The 21909-nt window shown below is 40.0% G+C and overlaps 2 protein-coding genes across 11 annotated transcripts in view; both read left to right on the forward strand.

Annotated features, from left to right (window-relative positions):
* cmn (calymmin) overlaps positions 1–12248 on the forward strand; it is a 30105-nt gene extending 17857 nt beyond the window's left edge. For 8 of the 10 annotated variants that reach the window (XM_035403942.1, XM_035403943.1, XM_035403945.1 and 5 more), the window contains 19 exons: positions 151–213; positions 1207–1242; positions 1476–1553; positions 2041–2223; positions 2824–2871; positions 3051–3107; positions 4033–4095; positions 4958–5029; positions 5495–5560; positions 5693–5764; positions 5893–5964; positions 6057–6122; positions 6233–6268; positions 6369–6431; positions 7190–7255; positions 7844–7882; positions 8503–9006; positions 9926–9979; positions 10176–12248. In XM_035403942.1, coding sequence (XP_035259833.1) covers positions 151–213; positions 1207–1242; positions 1476–1553; positions 2041–2223; positions 2824–2871; positions 3051–3107; positions 4033–4095; positions 4958–5029; positions 5495–5560; positions 5693–5764; positions 5893–5964; positions 6057–6122; positions 6233–6268; positions 6369–6431; positions 7190–7255; positions 7844–7882; positions 8503–9006; positions 9926–9979; positions 10176–10180 — 1643 coding nt within the window. In that variant the 3' untranslated portion in view covers positions 10181–12248. The remainder of the gene's footprint in view (positions 1–150; positions 214–1206; positions 1243–1475; positions 1554–2040; positions 2224–2823; positions 2872–3050; positions 3108–4032; positions 4096–4957; positions 5030–5494; positions 5561–5692; positions 5765–5892; positions 5965–6056; positions 6123–6232; positions 6269–6368; positions 6432–7189; positions 7256–7843; positions 7883–8502; positions 9007–9925; positions 9980–10175) is intronic. The other 2 variants (XM_035403947.1, XM_035403946.1) reach the window with 2 other exon arrangements.
* A 3547-nt stretch (positions 12249–15795) lies between these two features.
* Positions 15796–20023, forward strand: LOC118220273 (progestin and adipoQ receptor family member 4-like). The gene is made up of 3 exons (XM_035404073.1): positions 15796–15961; positions 18666–18884; positions 19590–20023. The coding sequence occupies exons 1-3, from the start codon at positions 15796–15798 to the stop codon at positions 20021–20023; spliced, it is 819 nt and encodes a 272-aa protein (XP_035259964.1).
* Positions 20024–21909: the final 1886 nt, after the last annotated feature.

Here is a 21909-nt window from a genome sequence, read left to right on the forward strand (position 1 = left end):
TACTGGAGTGGACTTTTACTATCTGAATCTAGATTTTCTACCTCTGTTTACTTGAAACAGGGCTATCCTCCTGCATTCTCTCATCACTGTGAAGGAAATTGGCTCTATTGAGCAAGTTAATTATTGTAGGAACAAACTTATTGTTCTCAGGACATGGTGCTGGAGCTGGAACTGGATATCCCAATGGAGGAGGGGCTAAAGCAGCTAAACCAGGTGAGGCTCTACAGGTCTACCATGGATGTTTCTTTGAACCACTCTGTCTGGATGTGCTGCATGTGCCAAGTGCTGTGTCCATCCCAGTGATGGAAAGAAATCAAATCAAAATATTTGACATCATTAACATGACTAAAAAATTGACTGTAGGTTGGAGGGAGCACATATGTGAACATTCCACAGTTGCGGTCAGTAACATTAGTGCTCCCACAAACCCACAATCAATTGATTTGGTGGATAATTGACATTTGTAGCAGCCATATGTTAGGAAATTCCTATGGCAGTTAACCTTGAATTGTTTTACCCATTTTAGATGTACACATTTACTCCCTTGAAGTTCAAATGTGTGTGTGATGGGTTGCATAAATCCAGCATGGGGGTTTAGGGATTTCTAGTCCTTTTATTCTCAAAATTGCAGAGGTGGAAATCCAGGGGTCAGTCCTGCTATGTGTTTCTACCACCCATGTACTCAGCCAGCTGATTCCACTAATTATTTCTACCTTCTTGCTGAAGAATTGTGCCAATTAGCAACTCCAGGTGATTGGAACAAAATACCAGGGAGGGGATACCACCCAGTCTAGGGTCAGACCGTAGCAGGAAATAGGATAAAGGAAGTCAGTGGGTAATGGGTAATGGGAATGAAATCTGCAAATCAAAGAGCAACTCTGGGCCCTATCTGCCTGCCCAGGCTAGTCTTCGAAGGCTTGCCAGGCATGGGGCGGCTTTGAATGCTGAGTTTCGGGACACTTAATCTGCAGGCTGAGGCCTAGATTCCGAATGGCATACCCCCAACAAAGATGGATGTACTCAATGGGGCAGTACATTTACAGAATTTGAATCGAATCTATATTTTAGGGAAAGGTGGTTTGCCCAATGCTTATATATTTTGCCAAAGTGTAAGTGTAGAGTAAGTGGTCTATATTTGGTGCAAGAAATTCTCTCCTGTGATTTCTACATTGTGGAATTATAAGCAACTCCTTTCCTTCTCCCCAGGCTATGGAAACAGTAATGGTGCTGGTGTGCATCCTGGTAAGGTGGTATTTATTTTATCCATATCATATTTTGTATTATCAGTACTTAAATATATTTTGGTCTAAACTGCATACAAACTAAATAAAATCAAAGATACATATCAATTCTAATTTAGGATCTATGTAGTCAAAAAGCATAATTCCAAAGGATGCATCCATATAGTCCAATGAAATGTTACACCCCTAGTTGAGAAAATTCAATTTGAACTATTTGTGTCCTTCCTGATTCAGGTCTTGGTGGCAGCCCCTATGGTGGACAGAGTGTAGGCCCAGGAGGAGCTGGAGGAAATGGAAAATCTGAGAAGTATGGTGAGAAAGAAGAGGGTGGAGAAAATCAGGGGGCAACAATGTACTTTAACAGAGTATGTCACAAAAAGCTATGAATATTGCTACTGACTTTATTATTCCCCCAAGTAATATGTATCACAATGGCCTTAATAATACATATTTTATTATTTAATTTTTCTCCTGCACAGCTTGCAAATCGGACCCTTTCTCTCCTGTTTAGAAAGTGTAACTGCAACTTTGAAACTCAGTGATGGAGCCTGCTAGAGGTCACCAATTACGTGTCATGTGTCAGCTTCCTCTTGTTCTGCCAGCCTGATACACAAATGGTCTGCTAGTCTTCTCTGAACTCAGCTTGGGTGTTCCTCTGAGAGCTTTATCTGAATTATTAATTCATCAGAGGGTTATCCATTGGGCCTTCCAGCTGTTTTGTCCCCTTTTCTTTTGGTTGTGTTATCTGAAGTCACCCATTTACTGCCTCCTGTATGCAATACACTATCTGATCCCATAGGGGGTGCTGCTGGCCCTGCTTCTCCTGGTACTGCTCAGCTGCCCTATGGGGGCCAGCCAGTCGTTCCGGCTGGGTTGGGAGTCAATGGCAAGTCTGGTGGTTACAGTATGGGGAAGCTGCCATATGGACCGAAGCACAGTCAGCCTGCGGGCCTGGGGGCTGACACTGGCCTGGGTGAATACGGTGAGAGGGATTGTTTCAAAGTCTGCTGGGTCAGAACAGAACATATGCGGATGCATATACAGAAAGCTCCATAATGTTTGGGATGATTACAAAGTTTTTCTTGATTTGGCTCTGTACTCCGCAATTTTAGATTTGTTATCAAACAATTCACACATGGTTAAAGTGTAGGTTCGCTGCTTTTATTTTAGGGTATTTTTATATACGGTATAAAAATGCCTCCATTTTAGAGCACCATAGTGTTGTGGTCATGTTAATGTTATGTAAATGAAAGTGGTCATTTTAGTACTTTGTTACATATCCTTTGCATGTAATGACTGCTTGAAGTATGTGACCCATGGACATCCCCAGGTGCTGAGTATCTTCTCTGGTGATACTCTGCCAGGCCAGTACAATGGGCATAGTGATACTGCAATGATATATGAACGTTCTATTTAGCAGTGCTATATTACAAATACGGCCACTACTGGGAAGACTGGTTAACCAATCAGCATCTATTTGTTTTATAATACAATATCATGCATACAGGGCCTGCACATATATTACTCCCTTACATCATAAATAGTAAAATATATAAAATATATCCTGCACTCCGTTTTGCAGGTGGACTGGGTGCTGGGTTGGGTTTGGAATCTGTTCCTGGCAAGTATGGTGAGCACTGTTAAGATCTTCCTTTGTGAATTGGGCCCTTTTCCTTTTATTTTTCAAATGTACATATGAGATCTGAAAATATAAATGGGTAGGAAAGTATAAGGACATACACTACTGTGATCAATTAACTGATTTGTAGAAGTCTGTTAATTTTTTTCTCCGGTGTCTTTTTACTGTAGGTGGTGTTGGTCAACATTCTTTCAATGGTGCCCCAATAATTCCTGCTGCACTGGATGGTAAGAAAATCACATGTTTGCCCACACATGAAGAACAAGTGCTGTGTGAATGTGTTTCTGGCCGGTTTTGTCAGCAGATGAAAGGACGTGGTCTGTGTGTACAGAAATGCAATAAGAGCTGAAGGAAATACGGCAGAACCTCACAGGCCTGATCCCATTGGGAATGTACGTCGCTCGGAATTGAAATGTGTGTAACTTTGAGAGTGACATGGAAATACGTTTAGTGACACAGCCTCATTTTGTAAATAGGCTACCCCATCTTGTGGCTGTGGTCCCGAGTTTAAGTTAATAATCAACAACAACATACCTATGGTTATTGAGAGCTCATTAGAGCATCCATTTATTTTAGTCTAGATTAGTATTCTAAACTGTACATCTCCTTTTCAGTGACATGCTAATCCTGGGATTTTTTTGTTGTAAATTTCAAAATTTTGTCTTTTCTCTTCTTTCATACACTGCTGATTTTATCACATTGCTATGCCCCATTGCCTAATAACAGTAGCATTTTTGTTTTTTAGCAATGGGAAATGTGACTTGCTTTCATTTCATACTTTCCTTTTTAACAAGTCCTTACGGCATATGTATGCTTCCTTTGGTTTCATGCCCCATTTGACTGACAGTTTAAGTCTCAGCAGTGAGGATAGTTTAACTTAACATAAGGACAACAATGGCAGTATAATCAAGCGGGTGTATTTTTGTATTATGTTTGCAGGAATGGGTAGTACTGTAGGTGAATATGCCGTTGGGGGCTACGATGTCCTAAAAGAAGGCACTTTCCCCCATGCATCCAGATGCAGGCACCCATATAACTCCTAGTAGTTTCTGAGAAATGTTAACATTAATTCTGTTTCCAACGGCCTATGTTTACTGAATTAACATGACAGAGTTTTTGTTTGTGTGTGTCTGTTGTTGGTCTATATATCAGGAACTAGTCAGATACCAGTTGATCCCCCAGCAGTTGCTGATGGAAAGTCAGCTGGTCTGTACGGTAAGATGTGTACTGCAATGTGAATTTGTAATACATGTGCATATGTAGCATATACAGTGAGCTCCATAATGTTTGGGACAAAGACATATCTTTTTTTTTTTTCTTGATTTGACTCTGTACTCCACAATTTTAGAAATATAACGTAACGATTTACATGTGGTTAAAGTGCACATCCTCAGCTTTTATTTAAGGGTATTGTATACAGTTTTGGTTTCACTGTGTAGAAATGACATGGTGTGGCCTCCCTATTTCAGGGCACCATAACATTTGAGACATATTAATGTTATGTAAATGAAAGTAGTCATGTATAGGACTCTGTTGCATATCCTTTGCATGCAATGACTGCTTGAAGTCTGTGACCCATGGACATCCCCTGGTGCTGAGTACCTTTCTGGTGATGCTCTGCCAGGCCTGTAATGCAGCCATCTTCAGCTCCTGCTTGTTTTGGGCACTAGTTGCTTTAACTCTTTGGAGCGAACGGTCACACAGGTGTTACAGCGCTCGAGTGGTCCCTGAAACGTACAGGGAAAAAAAGCTACATTTCAGTTCCAATGTCCAATATAAGAAATACTGAGCCACACTGTCACTATGTTGTAAAGAATGGTTAGATGGTTAGTTTGGACATTTTAAATACATTGAATTTTTTTTCTCCTACTGTATGTACTTTATTATTATATAGAAACTAAAATATTTTATTAAAGACTTAAGTTTAAGATCAAGTTAAGATCCTTTTATATCTTGACTTTATAAGTACAGCACCTTATCGTCGATGCATAATTTATTATAAATAAAATAATTTCGTTTATCAGTGTTTTTAAAAAATCACTTTAGTACATGTTATGGTTCTCTTTCTCTCTGACAGGAATGGGGGGTTTGCCATATGGTGCCCAGCCCCTTGCGCTGGGAGGTGAACGGAAACCTACTGGAAAATATGGTTAGTGCCGTTTCTTTGGCCTGGAGTGTGCATGGTAATTTACAAAATCTCCAACCTGATGTAGTACTTTCAGCCCAGGAATTCATATGCATAAACAGATTAAATATGCAACAAAATGGAAAATGCCGGGGGACGTAAACCCTGAAAATCATATCCTAATATTGATTTTGACTCATTTTCACCATTTAGTAAATTCTTGCAGCGACTGCTTTTGGATTTGAAAAGCATTCACAATACTTTAGTAAATATGGCCTTACATCTTTCTGCCTTGCTTTCTGTAAGGAAACAGGTTTCCATATTGTGCGCATTCTGCCATTCTGCCTTTGGACTGAGAGCTCATTTTGTCTCACCTCCACATTGTTATTCTGTCTGTGTATCAATGTATGATATATTTATAAGGCTCTGTTGTCTTTGCTTTTGCACTCTTGCTTCCTTGCTCTCTTTGTCTATGGACCACTCTGTCAGGCGGGTTGCCATACGGTGCTCAGCCCCTTGGAATGGGGAGTAATGGGAAATCTTCTGCCAAATTTGGTATGTTAGTTTGTTTCTCTGTCTACTTTTCTGCACCTGCCTGCTTGCTTGTAGGTCCATCTGTCTGTCTCTGAATCACTCTCTATGTCTCTGTCTCCCTTGCGTCCTTCCTATCTCGCCTGGCTTTCTCAGGAATTGGTGGGTTACTCTTCGGTACCCATCCCCTTGGCCTGGGCTCCAATGGGAAAGCTGCTGGCAAATATGGTGAGACTATTACTGAATGTCTCTGCTTGTGACTCAGTATGACCATCTATGCTTTAATGAATGTTTGTACATTGGTCTTTGACTGTCCTGCTCTATTATTTTGCTCCTTCCATATGTCACTGTAACAGGGCATGGCAGATTGCCATATGGTGCCCAGCCCCTCGGATTGGGGAGTGATGGGAAATTCCAAAGTAAATTTGGTGAGCCTATTTGTCTTTTGGTTTGTGGCTCCACTCATATAATTGTTTGCATTGTATTGATGTGTTCATCTCCCTATTCTTATCCGGAATAGGGAGAATACCATATGGTGCCCAGCCGCTTGGATTAGGGCCCGATGGGAAATCTGCTGGAAAATATGGTGAGAGGATATCTGTTTGCGTATATCTGTCTTTCAATAGTTATCCTTGTGTGGCTCTCTGACTGACTCTCTCTCTTCTCCTATGACTCTCCTTTCTTTCACTCCCCCAGGAGGAGGGAGTTACGGGAAACCTACGGGAAAATATGGTGAGAAATATTCTATTGCTAGGACTTCCCTCTGTTGAACTGGCTGTACATCCATTTATATTGCATTCTTTTTCCTTTGATCCCTCGCTATGTTTCTCAGGAAATGTAGGGTTGCCATATGGTGCACAGCCAATTGGACTTGGGACTGAGGGAAAATCTGCTGGTAAACACTGTACATCTTCCTCTGTATTTTTGTGTCCTTTCCAGCTAGCGTGTGGTCATCTACACAACTCTTTCACTTTCCTTTCTACTTTGATCTTGTATTTCCACTATATATCTGTTAATGGGTGGGTTAATGTATGATTCTCAACACTATGGCCAGGTGCTGATGAGCTGGCAAATACACCTCCCCACTTGCCCCCTAATAACTCTGAGAAATGAATAGCTGGCAATTGTGGAGCTTCCTGTTTGAATTTACTGTGGTCAATGGGATGAGCAAACTGTGTGCATCCAGTACTCATGGGAGTTGTAGTATCACCAGGAATTGATTTAACCATTTGAGCTGTCTTTTGTTAACTACAATATTTTTTCTGTAGAACATGCTACCGAAAGGTCACCCGCCAAAGTGGCCAGTAAGAGTAAACGAGTTACACGCCACTGTGGAATTCTACCTGCATTTGGCGGGTGGCGAGTGTTAATATCAAGCCCTGGTCGTTGTTTTTTCATAATGCTGTTCCCTTGGAATCTAGCTCCCCTCAGAATCCCTAAAATCCCATGGCATGTGTGAGCTATGGAGGTGCAGGCTATTCCTGTATATTATTTCTCTTTCATTTATGATTTTACTGTATTTAATGTCTGTTAATGTTTCTGTATGCATGTCTTTATGTGTGCTTATCAATGTACATTGCATCATACCAATGCATGACTACATCTCTTGTATTTTCTTAAACCAAACTTCTTTTGGATCCCTAAATCTTGCAGGAAATGGAGGGTTACCAGCTCAGCCTGTTGTACTTGACGGCAATGTGAAATCTTCTGGAAAATATGGTATGTGCCTGCATGTGCAGTACATACTTTCTGTCTCTGTCTCTGTATGAATGTGCTTTTGCCGGTTTTCTCTCATTGCTTTAATTTTGAATAGAATAAAATAACTTTATTTTTCCTGTGGGGGACATCATGTAGCAACATACAAGAAATTAAATTTACAATTTTCAGAAATTACATTATGAAATGACAGAAATTGCATTTTGAGATTCGTAAATTGCAATACTATTATTACAATTAGAAATTAAAGGTGCAGTGTGTTGCAGGGGTGTGCTGTATTGTTGATGAGAGTTGTTGGCACAAAACTGTTGAGTGCTCTCCATGTTTTCAATGATAGGGACCTCAGTCTTCTTACTAATGTCAACCATTATACTTTCTCCTTTCTTGACTGTCTGCTCCTCAAAGTTGTTTTATGGTCCTTTGTCATCTCCCTATGATCCTTCTTCTCAGTTACGTCACCCGCTCCAGATTAGTTTGATGTTAATTAGAGAGCCCAATCAAGCTGTTAGGCTGAAGGTCAGTGCTCTATGGCTCAATGAAGAAGTGATTTTCTGTGTATGGGTGTTTGACATTTGTATTCATTTATTTCAGGAAATGGAGGGAATCTGAATGGGGAAGTTCAGCCAGAAGGTAAAACAAGAATCACATTTTGCACAAACAGAAAACAGATGATGAAACAAAACAAACACCAGTGCCTAAGCCAAGCATACATTTCTAATGACTGCAAAACCTTGCAAATTCAGAAATGGAGGCATACAGTGCCTTACCCTTTGTTTGTAAACAGAGTTGGTATGGACAGACTCTTGCACATGAATAAGGAAATGAGGCCTACATATGCCTAACATGGAGCTCACTACAGTGAGCATCCATGTTACATCCAGTCTTACACAATATTTTTTACTGTGACCACTTTGAGCAATGTCTGGATTTCTTTTCTCTTTATGTGTATTTTTTGTCACCATCTTTCTCCCTAAGCCTTTATGGCCACTGTCTGTGTTTCCAGAGTTCTATTAGCTCTATTAGATCTCCCTCTTTCGTTTTCTCTGTCTATCCATTTTCTTGTTGCAAGCTTACATGTGTGCTTTTTAATCCATCCACTGCTCTTCAACACCCTTCTATCCACCCCCTGACTTCTGTTTCTTCCTTTTTTGTCACCCCTCACCTGTTTCACTCTTCCCTTCCCCATTATCTTTGAATTACGTTGAATGTCAACCCCCTCCCCCATTACCGTTATTGCCCCTCCCCCACAGTTGTTTTACAGTCCCTTACTCCCTCATTTCCTCCATCCCCTGCACTTCCAGTTTCTCTTTCAGTCACCCCTGTTCCATCCTTGACTGAAGACCCTTCACTGCCCCCTGTAGTTCCCACACTCCCGCCTGTTATTCCATCATCCCCTCCTGTCCTTGTAGTCTCTGAGGTTCCCTTAGACCATGAAGCCCCGGCAGTCCCTGATTCCCCTGAAGCTCCAGAAGTCCCATTAGACTCTGTACTGCCTGAGATCCCCTTAGTCCCTGTAGTCCCCTTAGTCTCCTCAGTCCCTTTAGTCCCCTCCTTGACAGGTTCAGTGGACCTGCCCGCTCCAGTGCTGCTCCTTGCCACAGCTGACCCTTCCAGCCTACCGCCAGACAGCCAAACACAAGCTCCGCTGCCTGCACAGACTGATGCGTTCGAGCTGATCCTTCAGCCTCATCCCCAGATACACATTAAGCAACATCTGAAGCTGCAGTTTCACCCGCAGGGTAAAACATGGAGAGGTAATGAGAGAAGGAGGCACTGTGAGAAGCTTGAGCTGGGGAATTAGTGGGGTGAAGAGCAGAAGCAACAAAATGAGTTCGCTGTCCAAGTAGAATAAGCAGTATGCAGGGTTCAGCAGTGTGTGCTTGGGAGAGAAGCTGGAGAAAGGCCGGGAGTACTATAAGGTTTTAGGGGTCCTGCATTGGAGGTGAAAGTGTATGGATGGTCAGTGAGAATGGGTTTGGATGTGAAAGAACAGCATAAGAGCATGTGGGAGGTACAGTGTGTGCAAAATGAAGAGGAATTGACCAAGAGAGATTGCTATCTGCACTTTTGCTTAGTTGCTGGCTTTTTTGCTTTGCTGCTCCTGATTAACAGCTTTGAAAAGCAAAATACACACACACACACACACACACACACACAGACACACACAAAGTTTAAGATATAAACAAATTAAATTAAATGCAAATATATATGGAGATACATCGCTTAGTTTGCACACCTGAGACGAGACATCCAAAATAAAGCTGTGTAAAGTAATGATCAACACATTGCTGCAAAATCTTATCAAGTAATTTTTTTCTTAGCCCACTGGCAGATAATTTTCTTTATTTTGAGCATGTTTTACTCAAATTTGCTTATGGAAATGGTAGGGCATTTGTAGAATTGAATTTGCTCACTAGTTGGCTTATTCGATCTCAATGTCCAATCAAATTACTGGTTTTATTTCAGGTATCATTCATTGATAATGATCCCTCACAACACCTCTATTTAATTTTTTCCCCACCAAATGAATGCTTATTCAGCCACTTATTTAGATACTCCTATCTGTATGAATTATTTCAGGCATCAAAATGTTTGAATTAGGGAATTGTGAAGCTCTTGAAAAGAAAGGTAGAATAAATAAAAATTGTCGGGATTCTGTGTTTCTGTGTTTAGCTGGGCCAGACACCAAATTTGGATTAAATGGATTCTTTGGCAATGGATACCAAGGTGAGAATGCACAAATGCTGTATTAATAATTTGGTCATTTTGTACATTCTGTAGCAGGTAGATTCATCCAGTCAATGTCAAAATTTCATGTTGGTTGCAGCTTTCTCTCTGTCTGTATTTTAACTGCTGTTGAGCCCAGACTGTGTGTGCAATCTGTCCTGACCTTCATTAACCACTCCCTTCTTTCTCTGTCCAGGCTGAACATGGCACCATTGACCCCAGGGACAAATAATAGTCTTTTTATTTGTTAATTTGTGTCTCTCTGGTTATTGTATATTTGTGTTTGTTTTTGTTCATTTTTGTTCACTGAATGCCCCTGTCCCTGTTTGTGTTACTGCTTTCATCAGTACCTCCTTGTCCAGCCCCTCCAACCTTCCGTGTTTTGTAGGTTTTTATCCCCACGTTTGTATGACAATCACTGAATCTCAGAAAACATCTGTAGAATAATGTTATGCTGTTTTTTTATTTATTGAATGATATAACTTCTTTTACACAAAACATTTTTTTTGCATTCTTCATATTTCTTTCATTGCTCAGATACCTTCTTCTTTCCATCCTTCTATCTGTATCAGACTGATTGTCTCTCATACATAACCATGGGTGTATTCTACCCATGGTGTATTCTACCCGTATAAACTCTGTAAGAGTTAATTTAACACTTTGTCCCCACTAAGGGGGGCCCTGGATATTTTTTATTTGTAACTATTTTTAATCAGTTACTAAATATATTGGGTGGGGGGCCCTCCCCATATATTTTGTCCTGGGCCTGATCATTCATAGCTGTGGCCCTGGGTGTATCACTGCAGTAATCAAGGGTCCATCCAATCACATCCGCCTCATCAAGGCTGACTGAGGCAGCATAAGTGCACTGGAGACATTTCATGATGAAATATGGAGCATTTCTGCACAGTAAAATGTCCTGTGTTAATTGAACTCTGGCCATAGTGGACTCATATAAACTGTATAAACTCATCTGTAAGAGTTGATTTAACACTGAACATTTTACTGTGGGTGCATAAAAATGGACAATATATCTATATATGCTATCCTGAAATCAGCAGGAAAATGCTGTTGCTGCCCTCGTTGTGGAAACAATGTCACTGAGGTGTTAAGGAGAACAGAAAAATCATAAATTGATGTATGATATTACATTGAATTATTCCAAATCACAATAGTTCAGTTAACCTAGAACCGGTGGCCGGTTTCATTCTGAACTCTGAATTGGAATGTTGGGATGATGGAATGTTGACTTAAATTAGAATTACAGCCGATTAAATGCTTTAAATGCTATCCAGCTTTATGGTCCTGTCCTATGAAGTTATGTTCCTTACTTTTGAAAATTGGGCTGAAGGAAGGCTTTACTTGTATTTCCCCCTCTAAAGGCTTTCAGTTCTATTGCAAACCTTATGCTGTGTGCATTTCCCCAGAAACTCAATTGATTGTTTGGTAACAGGTTTCATTAATGGTAAATGCCATGTATTTCATATTAACTCAGTCTAACATTGCCCTTTGTCAAGGTATCTAAACATTGTGATCACAGACCAGATGAAGGTATTGTGCACAGGAAAACAAACTTTCTGTTGGTAACACCTGTTTAAAAGAGTGGAGCTTTGTTGTCATTTTGCAGCTACAACTCAAGCAATGCTTTTTCTACTTTTAATGTACTGTAACCAAGTAGCTTTTTGGCTAATTTTCTGACTCACACATAATCTGTGATCAAAATAACACACTGCACTGGTTCAGTTATAAATATGTCAGTATGAATGTTAAAGCTCTTGGCTTCAAGGCTTAATGTCAGAGTATTTCTGTAGATATGCGCTTTCTTTGGAGGTGTTGACTAATGCCTTAACTCCACAATTAAGGTTTAGGTGTACATAACCATTGGTACTGTACCGCTAGTAGCACTGTAGTATTTAGGAGGCATAAATCAATTAAAAACTGTTAATCATAATTATTTCACTATCCAGAGTGACATAAAATGTGGTATTTTTTCAGGCTGCAATTTTATTTAATAGGTGGTGGTGCTAAAGAAAGTAATGAGTACAAATATATTATATTGTATGTGCATTTGTAATGGTTTGCAAATTTTTATGCCAAATTTACCTGTACATACTACTGCACACCATTTAAATTGCTATCTTAAAACCATAGCCTCCAATATATTGTTGAGGAATACAGGAATATTGTTGTGATTGTGATTCTGTAAATTGTGAGTGAAAATTTTATCATTGTATTTACAAGTAAACCCTAATTCCCTCTTTTTGATTGAGACACTGGTGTCTTTCTTTACTTCAGGTGTTCTGTGGGATTGTACAGAGGTGCATAAAGTTAATGTTTATCTGTGATTGACCATATGCTGTCATCAGCTATTCCCTGGTAATGGTGTGCAATGGATGGCACTAGAGAAATAAGTGAAAAAATACAAAATTTGCACTGGAGGTTATAATCACGCTTATTTCCATATTTACCATGTGTCCATATATTTAGCATTTATTATACAATAAATATAGACTATTGTAGCACCTAGTCTTAAAAGATTAGGATGTTATAAGCCGCTTTTCCACCGCATGGTACCGGCTCAACTCGACTCGACTCTACTCGCTTTTGGTGCCAGGTACTTCGTTTTCCGCTGCAGATAGTACCCCCTTCAATGTAGCTGGTCGTCATTAGTGACGCCGCATGAAACGCGTTGCTCTGACCAATCAGTGGTCTGCAGTGTTTTCACGTCACCTTTTGGTATCGCCTCAGCTCGCTTGGAATCTCGACGGAGGTGATACCAAAAAAGTACCAGTTACCAGGTACTATCCACAACTTTTGCCCGATAGAAAACCAAAAAAGTCGAGTAGAGTCGAGTCGAGTTGAGCCGGTACCATGCAGTGGAAAAGCGACTATAATCTCATGATGGTCATGCAGATAAGTACATATATAGTTAAATTTCAATTTTAGTGGACAAATTTCCAGGTCTTTGTCCCCAAGTACACACGAAAGTAGTTTGCATTACAATACTCAGATGTCTGTGGACATTGCAACATCCCATCCTAAAATAAATATTCCTCTGTGAATTGAAGGGACAGTTCACTTTTTGGGGTTTTCTTCATATATTTAAAGGTACTTTACCTATTTCGTTGAGTGCAATGGTCTCAGGCCGCATGTGGCATAAGAAATAGTCCCACCCTAAAATAATATTGAATCTCTTTTTGAAGAATAATCTGATAATATACATATGTACTACCTCTGGAAGCATAACATTGTCATACAAGCTGGTTTTGAATCACCTGAAGCTTTAGAGAACAAACCCCTGAATTTCCTTATACCGCCCATTGTATATAATTTCATGCAAAAACTGTCTGGGTCAACTGAAAACACACAGAAGCTGAAATAATAGGGACAACCACTGAAAGTGAGCTATCCCTGCATCTCCACGTAAATATGATAATTTTATTTGACAAGTAGTTGCAGTGTGCAAATTTATTTTTTTTCATGAGAGGCAAGGTTTAAAAGCTTCCCAGAAAGAACAGCTTGCCAGTAAACATAGAAAAATTCAAAATTCACAAAAGGATAACAATATGTTAGTGCACATATTGCTGTTTGTAAGCAGAAATCCCGAAGAATATTTTTATCAAACCTTCACGGTACAATGACCTTAATCCTTGTGGCAATCCAGTAAGGGTTTCCCAAATGATGTGCTGCCCCATCTTCCCTTCTCTTTCCAATCAAAAAGGGATGCATTGGTCAGGAAATGTCCCTATGACCGTAACATCAGGAGGATACAGAACAACTGGAGGCCTATTGTTTATATGACAACCGTGTCAACAATACAATGCTGTGAAAAGGCTGATGTACAGCAGGATGGACAGAAGAAGGATGAGAGACAGATACTGGGCCGGGGTGGAGGGACTATAGGGTGAAAGATGAACAAAAAATCTCAGTAGAGAGCAGCAGTTTGATTCTCTCCAAATAATGTACATGGATAATAAAAAGTTGATAATTTAATTACATGTCTGCATACAGCAAAATAAATTAATGAACTTGTATTTTGAAATATTACTGACCTGAGCAGTACTGAAAATATCTGACATGTAGAGAGGTTGGGACAAGACTGACCCTAATGTTGTTGTTGGAGACTGGCTGCAAATACAAAACTATTTATATAACTGAAATCGCTATAAAAAAGCAGGAGTTATAATTTCATTCTTTATAAACTCAGCTGACAACCTCATACAGGGTAACATAGAGAGTTTGCATTTTTAACCTATTGTCCTTTATTCAACTGGAGATTCACTGAATGAGATAAGGGAGTACACATCTCAAGGATAAAAATCACCCACCTGAGACTTCACTCACTTCACTACCAGAAACTACTATTTTTTTGTCACTTAAAGTTTGTGCAAAAGCAAGATGGCTCATTTAAGCGCATTAAAAATTTCCAGACACATCTGAAGAATGATGGTCCTATAACTAATTCATATAGGGGCTCACATGGGGGCTGGCACCCCGTCTGGTTTATTGTACATATAAACCTCTTCTATAGCATGCTGCCTGGGGTTACTCAGGGCAGTAGGCTACTCGTGAAGCTAATCCTTCCACGTAATTGGTTTACTGATGGCGTGGTCAAGTCAAAGGCTCGCTGACTGGCTGGTAAATGGTGAAAAGCTGGACTCAAGCATCTAAGGGGATAAAGAGAGGGAATTAGATTGAGACAAGGACAAATGTCCAGTCCAGTAAGGGAGAGGGATAACATTTTATTTTGATTTAATATCAGTGGCGGTACATGGTACATAGAGGCACTGAGATTACGTTTACACTGTTTTACATTACTCTGCGTTAGAGATAGAGCAGCCGAATCTATCGCGCAGCCTCCGCCAATTGTGTGGCAGCCGTCGCCAAATAACCTATCCTAGACAATGTTATGAGTTGGTGATGGTGAGACCAATTTCACTTGATTTGTAGTGGCGAAATGTGTACAAATAAATACATTTTAAAAGTTAAAGTTGCTTTAGCTAGAACTTCTAAAAAATTTAGATCACTTGTGCTCGCTGGTCTGTGCGCATACATTCGGAATGGCTACCGCACCGTGAAACTCGTTTTCTTACCAGCAACTGTTACTGATATGTTTAATTAGCTTATTATTATAATCGTGCTTAGCCGTGCACCAGCTAAATTGGTCATTAAAATTGAGCCTAAATTAAGAAGGAAGGAGGTGTCATGTGTGAACAGTCATCCGTGTAAATATGTAAATAGGCCAACATTGATGGACTGAAAACTAGTTGTCAGTATTTAATTTTCTTTATGAAAGATAATTTGAAATAGTTTGATTCACTGGTTAATCGGAATAGCACCCACAACCAGGCTAAACAAACTTATGAGCAAATGTTATTGATGGGCAAAAGTGAACACTATGATTTGAACATTAAAAAATCACCTTGCTGAACTGCCTGCTATACCTATTAGTACTTCGGGAGAGCCTATGGTTCGCTATAGAGACAGCAAGCTACTTAACCGGCTAAGAATATTTAACCTGTCTTCGCTGGCGTATGGGCACGGCATAAGAATGCTGCTGACAGCGCAACAGGTTTTTGTATCCAGCAGGGTGAAACCCTCTGAAGAGGTCTATGCGCAGGAACAGCTGATTTTTCTTTTGGCAATTTTACAGAACATGGAATCCTCAACTGGCAGCCTACTATCTGTATATCAGTGTAGTATAGGTCTCTTTTAAATGCGATAGCTTCAACTGATAAACTTAAAAAATAGGCGTAGACCACATTACTAATTTATTCAGGTTTTATTTGGAAGTTTTTCTGCTTGCTGGAACCAAAATGACATTTCTAAACGGCCCAAGGCTTTTGGATTGGGCAAATTCACCTCCGCATCTACAGTTCAACAAATATGTTCTGACTGGCTACCGACCGGTATCATCAGTTCAGGATTGTATCAAAAGCTTATTCTACCTGCACAACGAGTTGGGGAATATTTACACGCATGGTAAGCCAAAATAAATAATATGTAGGTAGATTGCTAAGACCAAATATAAGGGTATTTTAACAGGCTAAAAAGCTTAAGCATTCATAGCTAGAAATTTATATGTAGCCCTATATTGATTTTCCAAACTTCCCATCTCACTTTTTTATCGTTATACATCTGGTAGGCCATATATTGTGTAGGCTTGGTCTGTGTGTTGAAAATAGTACATAACTTACAAATATCAGAAAACGCAGGATCCTGTAGTCTGATTAATGTTACTGTAGCTTTGTTGGAATAAATATATAGTTTGTTCAGGAAACAACACCAGTCTACTGGCTGAATATTTTGTTAGTTGAACATTTCTAAACTTGTCCATGATTTTACTTTCATTGCTTTAAAAGCAGTTGCATGACGAGTGATGTTTTGTTAATAATTCTTCTACAGTTTCATGTTCACTTGAGCCAGACAGCACAAAATTGCACTCCATCGCCTTCCTGCAGCAGCCAGTTGCAGTGCAGGAGTTGTGGGGTTTCAGAAGCCAAACCCCCCCCCCCCCCCCAACCACACACACTAGTGACCCCTTCATTTCTGTTTTTAACCCATGACTATGATGAAAATCCCCCTATCTACAGAGCATGTGGTCACCCATTGGTTCCCTGAGCATAACAATGATGGTATCCCCATGGCAGACCTTCTCAGTCACCAGATCTGAACCCAATTTAGCATTAATCTGATAAGCATTTTCCATCTCCATCAAGACATGAGTGCATTATTCTTCTTGTAGAAAAATGGTGCCACATCCCTCCTGCAGAATTCCAGATGCTGGTAGATAGTATGTTATGGCAGATACCAGCAACACTAGTTCTGGCAACACTTGCTGGCCCAACACCCTATAAAGTGACTTCATATAGGTGTTTTCACTGTTTTGGCCACTACATATTAGAATAACAGAGTTCCCTCCAGCAGAGCAGACCCTTGAAAGTTGCATCATGGGTATCATACAGAGTGATCAGAGCTGCCCATTCCATTAATTTAAATTGAGGAAATGCATCATTATATATTCAGATAGACCTGGATTTTCTGTAATTTCATACTTTAATAACTGATTACATGGCTGCACTATGTTATCATACATAATTTATTCTGGATAAGAGTGTCTGTATAATCAATGTAATGTCATGAATCTTGTTGTCATTGTAGACTTCAGTGACAACCAATGAATTATGGTGCACTGATAAACACACCCATTTATTAAAAAATCGTGATTACTATGCTTTTGGACTAAACACTCATAAAACATTTTTATCAATCACATCCAAACGAAGCAGACATTTCTTTTCATTCATCTGTTCCACAAGAGCTTTAAAATATGAAGTAAAATATGATGTCATGAAAACTGTTCTAGTCTGAATATAAAACTATGCATTTTCTAAATTGATGCTCGTAGTGTCAGCAGCTCACTCTCTGTGATATCCATATCCACAGTTATCAGAACATGCAAGTCTGATGGAGTGAACAGTCTTGGTGTGTATATATCCCATATTATGACATATCACATTTTTTTCTGAAACAATTAATGGGACATGCTGTGAACAGCTCTTTCCAGGGTTTCTATAATAATATTATGATGTCGTAATTCTTGCTGATATCTACTGCTGATATAGATATGAAAATTTACTGAGTAAATGTATAGGTTAGTTCAAACTTGTCTGATTTATGCTGTCCTGTTATTAATGTGTTAATTATTTCCTCCTCAAAGGAGACAACTATCACAATGTGATTCTACCAGATTGACTATTTGTAGCAAGTGTCACTGTAACATTCACATTAAGCACGGGAGTAATCTGTAGAAATGGCATTACACTGCTGGGATTACTGTAATCTAGGTCAGTGAAACCTCAGTTTAGACGGAACTTTGCAGTGTAAACCGAGTCCTCAATCATCATGCTTATACAGTAGGTCACCACTTTCTATATAATTATGCTGAGAACTATTGGACTTGCATACATTTTCATTCAAGATCAGTAAATATTTAGAGAATTCTGTCATAATATTGTCCTTTTACAAGGTTTGCCACCATTTGAAATGTGCAGCAAGGTAAACATTGCGTCATTGTCTGGTGTAAAATATTGCCTGCACACTGTTACTGACTCTCCCTACTCCACACTAACACTTATGTTTGATTTAATGCTTCAGATTATGATACTGTTTGTCAGTGTGTTAATATTTCTGTACTGGCCTTGAATAACCAAAGGCAGTCATGCAGATCCTTTGTCCTTTGATTTTACTCTTCTTAGTCCTAATTATAATGTTAAATGATATCTGATTTTAAGAATTAATATTTGCAATAATTAGCTGGAACCGCAGCTCTATAGCTCTGCCTGTCGGTCGGTCCACAAAAGTGTCCAACCCCGTAGCGGCCACAGTTTTCCCTCCAGGAGGCTGAAATGTGGTATGGACGTTGGTCATGACCGAAGGTAGAGCGATTGACCATGAGGGGGCATGGCAATGTGCACAAGATTTTGTGGGAAGGTTGCTCATGAGCCAAAGAAGAGGTCACGTGTTTGTGTGAGGGTGTGTGCGTGGATGCATGCACACATGGATGCATGCGCGTGTGCGGTCGCAGCTATTGCGGATTCGCGCTTTTTAAAAATTGTCAGCGGTTGTCTTTGTAATGTGAGTGTTTCTGTGAGTTAGCAGCATATTTTTCTCCCGTCTTCCTCAGGAATTCCCCTGCTCGGTTTCCTGGTGCTGCTCCCCCTGAGTATCCCCTGGTCTCAGATCAATGTCACATGGCTGGGTGTGGTCCACTTCCTCGCCTGCCTGTCCCCCGAGGTTGGCTCTGTGCTGTATCACCTCTTCATGAACCACGAGGGTGGGGCACCAGTCTACCGTACTCTGCTGTCCCTCGATATGCTTGGCGTCTGCATGGTCAACACCTTGGGTAGGAAGAGGGTTGGGGAGGGCATGGTAGCTAAAGAACAGCATTAAAGGGTGGTTCCACTGATGGGTCCACATTTGGCAAGTGTGCTTCTGTACATTTTTTGTGAAGCAAGTGATTTGTTGAACACAGTCATGTGAGAAAGTTCGGATGTTCTGCATGAGTAATATTTTTGGAAAATAATATTACTTATTCATTTTCAAACCGACAGCAGTTATATTCTGCAATTTCGCATTTTTTAGGAAAATTCTTAAGAGACACTTGAGAGAATGTTTTATTGTGTTGCCATGCACTTATGTCACTGATGTCACTAATCACACTCTTTGTGTGACTAAAATAAAGGCTTTGTGCGTGATTCGCAAATGGAGACCAGGAGGATCTGAGTTTCCTGACTTCACTAATTCTTCATATCAAGGGTTGTGACCCTGTATAAACTCTGCCCCTCTGAGTCATTATTCCCTTCTGTCAATCAATTAGATAGCCTGTGTAAGACTCACCTCAGCTTCGTTTTAACCAACTGTAGTGTCCAGTTGTTGTGTAAAATGCTACCTTTTTGCTTTGTCAAAGATTAGAGTGTAGTCCAGTGTGAAAAACATAGTGTAATGATTTCCCCTCTTCTTTTTATGATACCTCATATTCTTTTTCTTTGTGAAAAGAAAACCAGAATTTTCCTGAGCAGCACATAACTTACTCTTTCTCTGCACACAGGAGCGCTGCCCATCGTATACATCACACTTCTATGTTACCCCTCCATCCGCAACACAGCTCTTCTGGCCTACATCTTGCTCTCCACCTACGGGGTCTACTGTGCGGTTACCGCCCGGAGCAACGTGCGCCGCCTGCAGTCCTTCGCCTGGCAGGCGCTCTTCCGCTTCCTCCTCTTCATGCTGCGCTGGAGTGGCGTGGGCACGGGCAGCCCTGCGTCGCTGCGCCACTTCCTCACCATGGACTTCCTGGCCATGCTGGGCGGAGTCATCAACATTAGCCGCATCCCCGAGCGCTTCCGCCCGGGGATCTTTGACTACTGGTGCAACAGCCACCAGATAATGCACGTGCTGGTGGTGGTCTCCATTGTGTTCCTACATTGGGGCATGGTGGAAGACCTACTGTGGCTCAACAACTACCAATGTCTTCCAGAGTGACACCTTGAGAAATAAGTGCATTTAGAGGTTAGGAAGTGGATTGGGACACAATGGAATCCATGAAATTGAGAATATTTGGATGAGAGACTCATAGAGAAAGAGATGCAAAGACTAGGAGATGAAGTGGTTTATGTGCACAGCTATTACTGAATCTCAGGTCATAACATCATAACATAAGCACTTTCATATGTACACTCACACACACTCATACATATCTATATACATGCACTTTACAGTCATACAAATGGGCAGGGGCTGAATCTTTATATTCTGCATCTACATTCACCGGCCACTTTATTAGGTACACCTGCTCAACTGCTCGTTAACGCAAATATCTAATCAGCCAATCACGTGGCAGCAACTCAATGCATTTAGGCATGTAGACATGGTCAAGACGATCTGCTGAAGTTCAAACCAAGCATCAGAATGGGGAGGAAAGGTGATTTAAGTGACTTTGAACGTGGCATAGTTGTTGGTGTCAGAAGGGCTGGTTTGAGTATTTCAGAAACTGCTGATCTACTGGGATTTTCACGCACAACCATCTCTAGGGTTTACAGAGAATGGTCCGAAAAAGAGAAAATATCCAGTGAGCGGCAGTTCTCTGGGCGAAAATGCCTTGTTGATGGCAGAGGCCAGAGGAGAATGGCCAGACTGGTTCGAGCTGATAGAAAGGCAACAGTAACTCAAATAACCACTTGTTACAACCAAGGTATGCAGAAGCATCTCTGAACACACAACACGTTGAACCTTAAAGCAGTTCTGAAGGCAAAAGGGGGTCCAATCCGGTACTAGCAAGGTGTACCTAATAAAGTGACCGGTGAGTACATATTACACAGGTGCCGGTCTTTTGGCAAGTATTAATTTATATAATTACAATGACAACAGCTTTAGTATTCTGAATTGTATTCTTTAATTATGCTTTCATTTACATGTAAATGAGTTATGTGGATTATGCATATAATATATTTTACTGATTACAGTTGGAGTGAGTCTTTTGTGTGAAGTTGAATTGGCCAGAAAAAACTAGATTTCATTGTACTACATTACGTATTTTAGTTAACGTGTGACCTGAAGCCATTCAGAATAAGAATCTAGTGAAGGCATATAATGGAAGTGTTCCACTTGGGATTCAAATTCTTCCAACAGTATAATTACTCTATAGATTAATATATTTTCATATATTTTAAATTATGTAAATGTAATATTTTGTCTAGTACTAGAACATAAAAGTATTTGGTCAAGGTCAGGGACTGTGTAAGTAAAGGTGCTAGTTTTTCTTAAAATTACTTATTCAATTACATTTTAAATAAACTATTGTAATATGTTTCTTTTTAATGATACTAAATGTAGAATATTTTCACATTGGACTATATACGTTTGCCAAAGGAAAACTCATATTCAGCATCCAGTATGAAGGCCAGTACACAGACACTTGCATTTTCAGTCTGAAACACTTGGCAAATGACAACATCGGAAGATATGTACAGTGATGGCATTTTAGGTGCATAGTTCACAACCTATAGTGATAAGAAATAGTTCACAATCTAGCTGAGAAGTTCATCCTACACCACTAGGTGGCAGGGGAGAACTTGAAAAGGCACCAAATCAAAGGAAGTTTCCACCAATAGGCATTACATTGTTTAATCAATCCTTTTTAAAAACAACTTGATGTTGTTTAAATGTTTATTTCAACTATATCCATCAAAAGGAGCTAAGCACTTTCTCCACATTGTAAATGCTTTAGATTAAAAAAGCGTGGTTATGAAAGTAACAGGAACACTCTAAATAAATCACCATAGTACTGGATAAAATTCTCTAGTTTGGCTTCTTGATATTTTTGTATGGTGCAGACTAGCACTCAATCAGTACAAATTTAATACAACAAA

Source organism: Anguilla anguilla, chromosome 2, assembly GCF_013347855.1.
Source record: "Anguilla anguilla isolate fAngAng1 chromosome 2, fAngAng1.pri, whole genome shotgun sequence".
Lineage (NCBI taxonomy): Eukaryota > Metazoa > Chordata > Actinopteri > Anguilliformes > Anguillidae > Anguilla > Anguilla anguilla.